General features: G+C 46.5%; 1 protein-coding gene across 6 annotated transcripts in view; it reads right to left on the bottom strand.

Annotated features, from left to right (window-relative positions):
- Window positions 1-525: 525 nt before the first annotated feature.
- LOC140251160 (ligand of Numb protein X 2-like) overlaps window positions 526-10,532 on the bottom strand; it is a 28,918-nt gene continuing 18,911 nt past the window's right edge. For 3 of the 6 annotated variants that reach the window (XM_072334554.1, XM_072334556.1, XM_072334555.1), the window contains exons 6-10: window positions 9,962-10,141; window positions 8,470-8,644; window positions 8,096-8,306; window positions 4,244-4,402; window positions 527-3,126 (exon numbers count right to left, since the gene is read on the bottom strand). In XM_072334554.1, coding sequence (XP_072190655.1) covers window positions 2,991-3,126; window positions 4,244-4,402; window positions 8,096-8,306; window positions 8,470-8,644; window positions 9,962-10,141 — 861 coding nt within the window. In that variant the 3' untranslated portion in view covers window positions 527-2,990. Of the gene's footprint in view, window positions 3,127-4,243; window positions 4,403-8,095; window positions 8,307-8,469; window positions 8,645-9,961; window positions 10,142-10,532 lie in introns of all 6 variants that reach the window. The other 3 variants (XM_072334550.1, XM_072334551.1, XM_072334552.1) reach the window with 2 other exon arrangements.

Genomic DNA, 10,532 nt, shown 5'->3' with positions numbered 1-10,532 from the left:
TGGTGCCTTCAGAGCAATTCTTGTGTGCCATCATGATGAAATCTGATTTTGTTTTCCCAGGACACGATCTCTGAAATCATTGGGCACTGAAGGAAAGGCCAGGCAGTGGCCCCCAGACCTGACTGAGCTGCTTTTTGCCTTTCTTGAATCAGGGGGAAATGCTTGTCAGTAGCATTTCATGCTAAGGTGAGCGTAGAGTTTGACCCCCAGCCAGTTCCTTCTCCTCCATTTCTGCACTCAGGTCCAGGGGTTGCACCAAACTATTCTCCATCCCTGCCCCTTCTCTCTCCCCGTGTTTGTGGAGGTGTAATAGGTGTAATTAGGAGTGATCACGTCCAGCCTGCATCCTGCTGCACCCAGGTTCTGTGGTGAGGTCATGACAGGAGGGAACAGAGAATCCTCTACTGAAGAGTTACTGCTGCCAGTTCCTTCCTCGTGTATTGTTGGTGAATGTCCTCCCAAAGAGAGACAGGAGCCTTTCACTGATATCAGATGGGCTAAGAGTTTTATTCTACTGCAGTAAATAGGGGTGAAACGTTTGCCTTTGATGTATCAGAGATTTAAAAAGATGGAGCTTTGGAAATAATCTTTGCTTCTGCCAAGTAACTGCTGTAAGTTTCACGTCACGTTCCCTGGGGCTACTGAATGGTGACTCCATGATGCACAAGAGATCAGGGAGTTGAGCTTCATTCCATAAACTTTAATTCCCTGGGTTGGCTTTTTCAGTCCATCCTGTTCTGAGCCCCCCCTGGGCACCAGTGAGATAACGGAGGGAAAAGAGCACGTGGGAGCTGGTTTTTCTTCTTTCTCCAATCACAGCACATTTCTGGGTAGCCCAGTTCCTATCCCAGGAGAAGCAGAAGTCAGCTGACAACCTCCTGCCTGCCCTTAAGCCCAGCACTGAGGTGACTGTTCTGGGGCACGAGCTGATGTGCAAGAAGGTAAAGCAAAAGGAAAAACAAAAGCACCCATAATCCGTGTTGGTTTTCAGTAATATTAGAATAATTTATCAAGACATCAAAACAAATTCAACATCTATTAACAAGCTGATCTTGCAATCAGTACTTAATTATGAGGACGTTTTGGTGAAGTTAAAGGCACCTTGAAACGAGATGGAGCAATAGTAAAAGTCATGCTGACTTCTGCAGCATACCCTTCATTTAAAAGGTCTGACCACCTTCTGCATGGCTTCTTCCTACCATCCTTTATACAAGCCCCATTTATTACACCTCAGTAAGAACTGCCCTCTTTCCACCTAGGTAAATGTTTACTGTTCCATATCAGGCACAGATTCTCTATCACGGAAGGAGACAAAAATGTTTCACCTGCTCTGTCAGATGCAGCTCAAGGGACTCATTTTCCACAGGCACGGTTCTGACTTCAGAATCCTTTTCCTCTCACTGTTTGCTAACAGCAACAGCTGGCCCCTTCTTTCTGCTGTTGAAGACAGTAGCTGCATTTATTGGCCAAGTGGAGAGGCCACACCACGTGCCTGGGGAGCTTTTGTGACAAATGGGTCTTAAACTATTTCTGTACAATAGGCTCCGATAACGGGGCCTGCTGTATACTGCCTTAAGCTAACAGCCACAGGAAGTGAAGTCACTCGGAGCGTAAACAGCTCAATCATCTAGCAAGAAACAGGTCTACTCTGCTCTAATAGCCGGTTACCAATAGCCAGCCCTAAGAAAAGCATTGCTGAGGACAATGGGCACAAAGCTGCAGCCTGTTTGCTACTGCAAGGAATTAAAACATTCATTCGAGGGAGCATTTTTACACAAGAGACTCCTTGGATTAATCTGACAGTCTGAGCTGGCTCCATAAAAGGTACAGCAGAAACAGCGCGGGGAGATCTGTGGTGTGAGAAAGATCTGTTCCTTATACTGCTAATTGGCAACTTGAAAAAGCAGAAAAGGACAGAATTGCTTCATGTAGAGTTTGTTTCCAGGTAGGAATTTAACAGGTATTGGAGGTCAAACCAACCTGCCAGGACTTCACTTCTTTCATTCTAACCTTTACCTACGCTGTGGGTTGGACCTGAAGCCCAAGGTGTCCTATCCTGGAGATCCCAATGCAACAAGCTGCAGTTCACTATAGCAGTGACAGAGCCACAAGCAAGCCTTGTCCCTGCTGCCTCAGCTCTGCCTCTCAGCACTGGGAAACTAAGGGATGACAGGCAGCTGCTCATCAACAAACCTGCTTTCTGAGCCTGCTGCCTTCTTTGGGGAAAGCTGGTCACTCATCAAGTCTTAAAACCAGAGACATCGAGCTGAGGAAGTTGAGGAAAACTACACAAGTTCCTCATCTCTGCTACCTGGTGACAGGACCATCATAGGAGTCAACACAGCCCTGCCCTGCTCAGTTGGCAGCTCTTCAGCAGCCAGCAGTGAGCTGCAGACTTCTTCGATGTACAAAAACACTCAGTAGATCGAAGCAGCCTAAGAACATCCAGCTGTGGGCTGCTTAATTGGACTGCATCCTCACAGTTTTATTACTGGCTTTTAGAAACATATAAAATGACTCCGTGCCCAGTATGGCAGGAAGGCAGAGAGCAGTAGCCAAACGGTGTTCTTAGACTAGCAGGGGAAACAGGGCAGTCACATTTGTTTCAACCTGCTCAAAACATTAAATGGAAAGAGGAGCTCTAAAACTAAAGACAATGCCTCAAAGCAAAGATGGGTGAGCTGTAGAGAAACACCGGAGAACCAGCTTTCTCTGCAGCACCAATGCTAACAAGCTTTGGTGAGTCCAAGAAGCTGCAACTGTCCTGAGTCGCCATTACTTTGAACTGAACAGTCAGTCAGTGGCAGCCTCCACGCAGTAAAGAAATGTTTTCTCCAGAAATGAAGTGAAAGTTGTTGCCATAACACGACACGTTGGACAGCAGGAGTGCAGCGTTCCCTCAGTCTGTCACATTCAGCTCAGTGTGGCGGTCAGCAAATATCTGATACCAAGGATGATCCTTAAGGCGGCTGCGTGATTTGGCACAGCTTTCACACGAGGCTCCCTGGCCAGGACACCACAGTAAGTGTCACTTTGTTCTTCTGCTCCTTCAACATCGGGATCAGTTCTGAGTTGCTCATTCCAACGGCTGGGACTCCATTGACTGCCACTATTTCATCTCCACACCTCATCAAAAAGACAAAAAAAACGAGCCTGTCATAAGTAAATTCATTAACATTGTAACCTTGGACACCAAGATCACCTACTCCACCCCGTACCAAGATCATAAATTCTTTATTGCAGTGACTCTTAAGCTAGATAAAGGGCAAAAAGAGTGATGTGAGCACAGGAATGGCTGCCGACAGGCTCAGTCCTGAAAATGAGGGCAGGGGAAGGAGGTCGGTGCTGGTGCCCAGTGACGCAGCAGTGATGGGTACAGGAGTGCAAGTGGCGGGCAGCAGGGGGCTGGGCCAAGAGAAACGCCCACGGGCTGAGGCATTCTCTCCCTCTGTAGCTTGATTCATTAAGTTTCTCGGGTTGCCTGATTCACCCAACTGCAGCACACCCAGATACCTTCCACGTGGCTCTACAGCTCGGCTGCAGTAGGATGAGATGCCAGAGCCAACCCCTCTCCTTCCCTTAGTCTTACAGGGCTCTCTGGGCACTAAGACAGGATGCCCAGCTGGCCCCAAGGCTCTGACCAGGTCTTTCCTTTCACACTTCCCAGTGAGCAAAGCCTGACTCTTTGCACTGAAACTGCCCCCCTGCCAGAGAGCAGCCTGTAACACTGCTGCACTTGCAGCCTGTGCTGCACGCTGAGAAGAGCTGGTTCTGGTGGATCCTGGATGTAATGCAGCAGTGTTTGTGGAATGCTCTAGCACTGCTGCTCACCACTCTGCCCGCTGTGTTACTGACAGGGCAGCAAGGCTACCTTCCATCTTCTCTACAGGAGAGCTTTTCTTACTTGCATCAAGATAGTCTTTGTAATTCTTTTTAGTCACTACATAAACCTTTTTACTCAGAAGCCTCTGAAGTTAATCTGGAACATCCCCTTTCTAGCTCTTCTTAATTACTCAATTGAAGCCTTTACAGCCTTTTAAAATATAACATTTAATTCCCTTTGGTAGGCAGTTATGTTTTTATAGAAAAAGCATTCGTTAATATAGGGCTTTGGTAACACTATTAACTGCCTTAGTGAGCAGCTGTGGATTAGAAGTCCTTAAAGTTCAGCCAGTCAAAAGCCCTCCAGGGAAATGGAGCTTCTGCCTCCAGCCCCAGGAACCACAGAAGGGTTCACACTCACTTGAGCCTTGCGTTGCGGCAGGCAGGTGTCCCAGGCACGATGGTTTTGATGAAGAAAGGCTGGTTTCCTTTGCTCTCCTCAAAGCCTCCAACGATGCTGAAGCCCCAGCTTTCCTGGTTGCCTTTGCTAAGGACGATATCTTGACAGCAGTGAAGGTAGCTGCAAAGACAGGCAAAGCCAAAAACAGAATGTTCAGTGTTCTCACTGATGGCAAGTGAGCTCTATGAGGTAAGGCAGCCTTTCTTCTCCTGCATACCACATCGGAGTGTGAGATGCCTTTCCTGCAGGAAATGACTGCTAACAGCCGGTGCTGCTGTGCACAGTAAGATACCAGATGGCGGATCACTGTTTGCTACCCCCATTCTGTGAGGTGCCTTCCCGGCGAGCCCGAGGCACACGGCAAGAGAGACCACAATAACCAAGTGCTAACAGAACTTGTGCTCTGAGCTTGCAGCACATGCCAGGCCCTCGCAAGGCATCTGAAGAGGTGTGGCAGAAGCACAGGCCAATGGTCAGGTAATGTTCTGGCACCAGCAGGTTGCATGGAACTGCTGTGCTGCTGCTCACCCACTGAGGTACTCCAGCAGCTGAACTTCTCCTGATAAATGGTTTGCCTCAGGAGCTTTGCTTGAGCAGTCTGCAGATGAGTTTCAGATTTCAAAAGCCTTCCCAGTTCACTTCTCACTGAGACAAAGATCCAATTATCTGCTTTCAAACGGTCATTTTCTTTTGTACCATTTTCTTTTGTACCAGTTCCTCCTACGTTAACTGGGAGACCCAGCTGCAGCTCACTGCTGCCTCCAGTTTTCTTCGGCTGGTAGTATACAAACTGCAGAGAACACAGACAGCCATGGCAAACATACACGGCATCTGGTGCAAATAAACCGCCCGGACAACAGAAGTGCTACTTCAGCATAAAGCCTATGTGAGCACTGAAGGCATTCTCCACCAGTTGAAGAAAGTTCTTTGCTAGAAATCTATTTCCATACGAAAAGGGGCTTTTAGGAAGAGAAACAACCATTAGTTCACCAGGATGGAAAATGACTGTGGGAAAAACATTTTGGGACTTGACAGAAAGTAAAGGTGCAGATTGTATCCTCCTGCTAGATCTGCATCCCCCTCCCAGTTTGTGGAATGTGCTGCTCCAGTGGGGCCGCAGCAGGGAGCACCTGAAGGTCACTGCAATAGAGTTGAGGCTCTGTGGACTGGCTGCAGATAGATCTCAAGGTGAGAGGGATGCTGCTTTTCCACCCCTGAGCACTAACAGCCAAGCCTGCTGTGGTGTGGGACTGTTTCAGGAGTCAAAGGCTGATACAGAGCAAGAGAGAGTAACTCAATCTCCGGGATTCCAAGAGCAACGAATCAGGATCCCCGACACCACATTCTGAGTTGGTATTTTATACTATGAGTAACTTGTCTCACAGTACCATGAAGAAACAAAGCTCCTTAGCTACGTTCTGTGACACATACAGTGATCATGATACTCATTCAAACAGCAGTAATTGGTAGTATATAATTAACCGGGCACACTCACCACCACCAGATTACTAGCAAAACAATGGAGAAAGTAGAAGTCTATGGGGGCAGCAGGGTTTCCCACAGCTGTGCTACAAGAGCCAGAATGTCAGGCACCGGGCCCTGCTGCCTGGGGCTGGAGAGAAAAGCTTCCCACCTCTTCCCTGCAGCAGCACAGATGTCTGCAGCTTCATCGGGCATGCATGGCCAGAGGCAAGGGTGGTAGCTTGACCCAAGCTTACACACCAAATGCTGTGGTATCCAAGTGGCCTTATGAGCATGGAGTGTTTTTCCTTTCAGAGGACCGTGGTCAAGACGCTCCTGTTATTCTGTCACCTGGCATCCCAAGAAAGACACAGGACCAGGGCTGTGATCTCCTGAAACTGTTCAGCACCAGCAGCCTGGCACATAACCCAGGTTCTGCAGGATGGGCTACAAGGGGCTGTTGTGGTTTCGTAATGTTGCTGTCAATATTCCACATTATAACATCAAGTGCAGTATGGATCATTAAAAGGTTCCTACATTTTGTAATGCTGACAGCGACATTACAAAACCATGACAGCTGTGCAGCTCAGAGCCAGCCTGACAGCATCTGATGTAAAGAAAATAACCCACAGATACAAGAACCAAGGCTGGAATTAAACACTCAAGGCTCAAGCGCTGCAACAACTAAGCACACTTTTCTAGCCCCGAGCTAGACTTTGACTCCAGTCTTTCAGCATAAAAGCTTCCTCTGAGAAGGATTTAAGGACTCCTGGATCAGAGCAGTAGCTGAAAAAAATTGCTGAACATAACCAAAATCCTACGTGCCATCAGCACTGAGCTTAAAGCTCCCACACTAATTGCTACCAGGTCTTATTGCAAGCAGGTGGGAAAGCAGATGAGAGAAAAAGCCATTTTTACTACTGGATACAAGAAGGTCAGTGCAAGAAAAGAAGCCTGGAGAACAGAAAGGGCATCTGAAATCATTGCTCCCTGCTTCAGAAGTGAGACCTTCTAACAGGCAAAGGAAGGGGGAGCCAACATTATTACCAGCAGCGAACAGCAGGTAATGTCAGCCTGTGCTTGAAATGAAGGCAAGTTCCCAGTGACTGAAGAGTGGACTTCAGTCCCTGCAGCAGGAAGTGGTGATGCTGGGAACCAGTACACATCCAAACTAAACAAATGGAGAAAGGAAGAAGAGGGAAGGCACGGCCACTTTTTCCTGGCTGTACTTCAGTTCTGGAGCACCCGAGAGGAACAAGCACCTGCTGGCAGCTGAGGATGTGTACCCAGGTTTGGGCTATCCAGGTATGGCTCCAACTGGTTCACAGCAGGACTGTGCAGAACGGACGAGTTGATTCTGAGGGAGAATGGAGGAAACTAGAGGACTGTGCTGAGCACAAGCCAAGCTGGTCACCTGAGACACAAAGCTACCTTCCTTGGGCTGTTTTGTTTAGCACTTACAGGCTGCTAAGTAACACAAGAGTAACATAACAAGAGGCTTGTTAGTCTTTCTTCTTTCAGGTGCCTCAAGAAACAAGGCTATAAATAATCTGGGCTTCCCACAAAGGGGTTTGGCTTTACTGTTCTACATTTGTCTTCTGTATGTTCCCTCTCCAGTTACCTGAAATGACAACAGATTCTGTCTTTTCTGGCTGAATATACTTCCATGAAACCAACAAAACAAGAGGTCCGCCTCACCAGAAGGGAGACAGAAAGTAAGTTTTTGACATCTCAGCTCTGTAACATGGGACATACCACGCTGCTGCTGAAATCTTTGCTGAGTTAACGATCCAAAGCTTTGCAGCAGGGAAGCTCAGCAATTCAGAATGGTGTGTGCTTCACACTAATGATCTCACGATTACAACAGCCAGAAAGAATTAGACTGAGAGAGCTCCTCCAAAGCTGATAATCAGAGTAGACACTGCAAAGCAGCACAGGTACCTCTGTAATGCCATCCAGAAAGAGACACAGTCATTTCAGCTAGCGACATTTCAGAAGGGACTGGTTCTACACTGACTACATTGAAAGCCTCCAATTCCAAAACATTTGCTCTGCATTTCCTGTCACTTCTCTTAGAGGAAGAAGAAAAATAAAAAATAAAAAAAAAAAGGTTTTCAGAAACTTCTGAAACACTGTTAGTGTGCAACAGAAGTAGAAAAACAAGGGGTAACGCTGTGAGAAACAGCTGAACTTCTTTATGCATTCATTGCGCTGTGATCACCCTGGCAGATGAGGCTTTCCTCTGCCTTAATGTTAACAAGGATATCCACAATGCTTCCAAGTCAACCCACAACGAAGTCCATTTCTAGTGTTGAAATCAGCTGCGTGACTGAGATCAGTGAACTAACGTACCTAGGCAATCCAAGCCACATGATCCAGAGGGGAGACCAGCTGAATCCCCGCTCCTTCATGTCCAGAGACGGATCTGTGGGGTCCGCTGAAAGGATTTCCAAGGCTTTCAGTATGACCGAGTGGGAAGCTGCATTAGATTTCAGTGCTGAGACAGCTTCATAGTAGTTCAGATGAGTCAAATCGATGCCATTTATACTCAAAAGTACGTCTCCTGTTGATTAAATAAAATGGGATTATTGCAAAACTTGTTTTGTGAAGCACATTCCTGCCTCAAGGTCTCACATGGAACCCTGCTTCCAACTTCACTTTCTTATCTAAATCCAAATTCTGCTTAAAAACAGTTCCCAGCCTGCAAAGGCTCTGAATCTCCTTACCTCGCTTGATTCTGCCATCCCTGAAGAGGCACCCAATGGGCTGCACGCTTGTAACATATATGGGGAGCTTGTTTTTGTTATCTCGTCCACCTCCAATTGTTATTCCTAGGGATTCCTTTGGTTCCTTCTTTATTGCAACTGTCTTTTCATGACTTATATATCCTGGAGGTAACTCCTACAATGAAACACCAATGCAATACACAGGTTCATTAACGCAGTTAACATGAAAAGCTCAGAACCAGAACAAAATAACCAAACGTTGTTTCTTTAACTCAGAACATTCGGTGATACTGATAGATGGCAAAGTCAGCTTCTCTTGTACTTGCTATGGGTGAAAATACTGCTCTGTATTTCCCATGTGACGCTGCTATGACTGAGGCGCAGCTGTCTGGGAAACAGCTGCTCTCCCAACAATCCTGCTTCCTTTTGCTGCAAAGAGATGCTCTCTCTTGAGAACAGTTTAGCACCAAAAAACAAGCTACCAACTCATTCCAAGGCCGTTCATATCAAGCAATCAACCTTTTTCTGACTACTTCTGGACTGGGATCAGTAACTTCTGAGTTATTTTGCTTCTCATGCACGACATGGAAACTTGACGCTCACTCTGTTTATGTTATAATCACCACTCATCCTGATTTCTGCTCATCAAGCCAGTATGACATAAATGGATAACACAGGCAAATGGGAGATGTTTGACATACAGTATATAAAAGAAAAATCAAGCTTGGAGATGCCGACAAAGATGTCCAGCATCCCTAAAAAATGAACGTGTCTAACGATTATAAGAGTATTACTTAAAAGGTTAAATATCAGAGTTAATTATTTTCCTGTTCATCTGCAAATAATTGCAGGTGTAACCAACTGTGGAGGTAGAAGTATGTTCCTCACTAACCTTCAACAGAGGCATTTAGACACAGAAGTCTAGGCAGTTCTAGACTGTTTTCTCCCACAGCTGGTAGCACTAAGCATGGAGCAAACCTCCACTGGTACAACAGACTGGCAATTCTCCTCTTGCAGGATATTCTTGTAACGTGTAAATGGATGGCAGATACAACACTCAAGTCACAGCAGCACTGCAGAGTGATTTGTAGAGTTTCTACTTCTGTGTCACAGAGCTGTCTAGCTCCAAACCAGAAGCATAACTTAATATCAATGCACAACACCCTGAACGCACTGAACTTTATGAATGTCAAAGAGGTCCAGCTCTGGCCCTGTTAGTGTCTCATGGACTGTCAATTTCTTGTGGCCCTTACCAAACAAGGAAGGATTAAACACTGGTTTTGCATCAACACCAGGAAATTTTGATATTTCAGTAGATGACAAATGCAGAGTTTTTTAGTGCCAACGGCCACAAACACACTGCTTGTCAATAGCTCAAGAAGAAAAGGAGCTACTAACCGGTTTCATATAATAAATGACTGTCACGGAGCTAACATAACGGATCTGTTAGACCAGGAGTAACCAGTGCTTTTGCTGTTATTTCCAAGCTTACCTTCTGGTAGTTGGACTTCCGTCTGTAGTGACTCTGGTCTAGTCTCCTCCGGTGGTGCACTGGGCTTCCTCCTCCACTGCTGCTGCTGCTGTTGTTTGACGTGCTGCCATCTTCCCCTGGGTCCAACAGCTGCACACCTGGCTGCCTCAGGACTACAAAGTTTACTCTGGATTCGCTGGTCTGCCAGGAGCAAAAAGAACATCTGAAAGCATTAGAAGGCCAGGTCAAGCAAAAGAAGGCAAAACGGGATGATTGCTTCCTCCACTTTGGTACATGCAACAAGAACAGTGTATCGCAACACAAAATGAACAGCTAGAATGACCAATCCGCACAATGGACAACCATGAGAAAAGTAATGGATCCTTTTTCTTCTGCTGTAAAGAAACTTGTTAAAGCTCCTTCCCTCCCAGCCTGTACGTCGCATCTGTTGTTTAGCGTTTCTCCCACCCATTTTCCCCCAGATACCTGAAGACCTGACCTTTTGCCTAAGATTGCTGCTAGTTAAAAATTCAACCATCTGTATATCTGGCCTTGGCAGGACTACAGGAAAAGCATTCACTATTGTAACTGC

This window comes from Excalfactoria chinensis, chromosome 4, assembly GCF_039878825.1.
Source record: "Excalfactoria chinensis isolate bCotChi1 chromosome 4, bCotChi1.hap2, whole genome shotgun sequence".
Lineage (NCBI taxonomy): Eukaryota > Metazoa > Chordata > Aves > Galliformes > Phasianidae > Excalfactoria > Excalfactoria chinensis.
The sequence above is the reverse complement of the archived record's forward strand: the minus strand, read 5'-3'. Positions and strand labels throughout refer to the sequence as shown.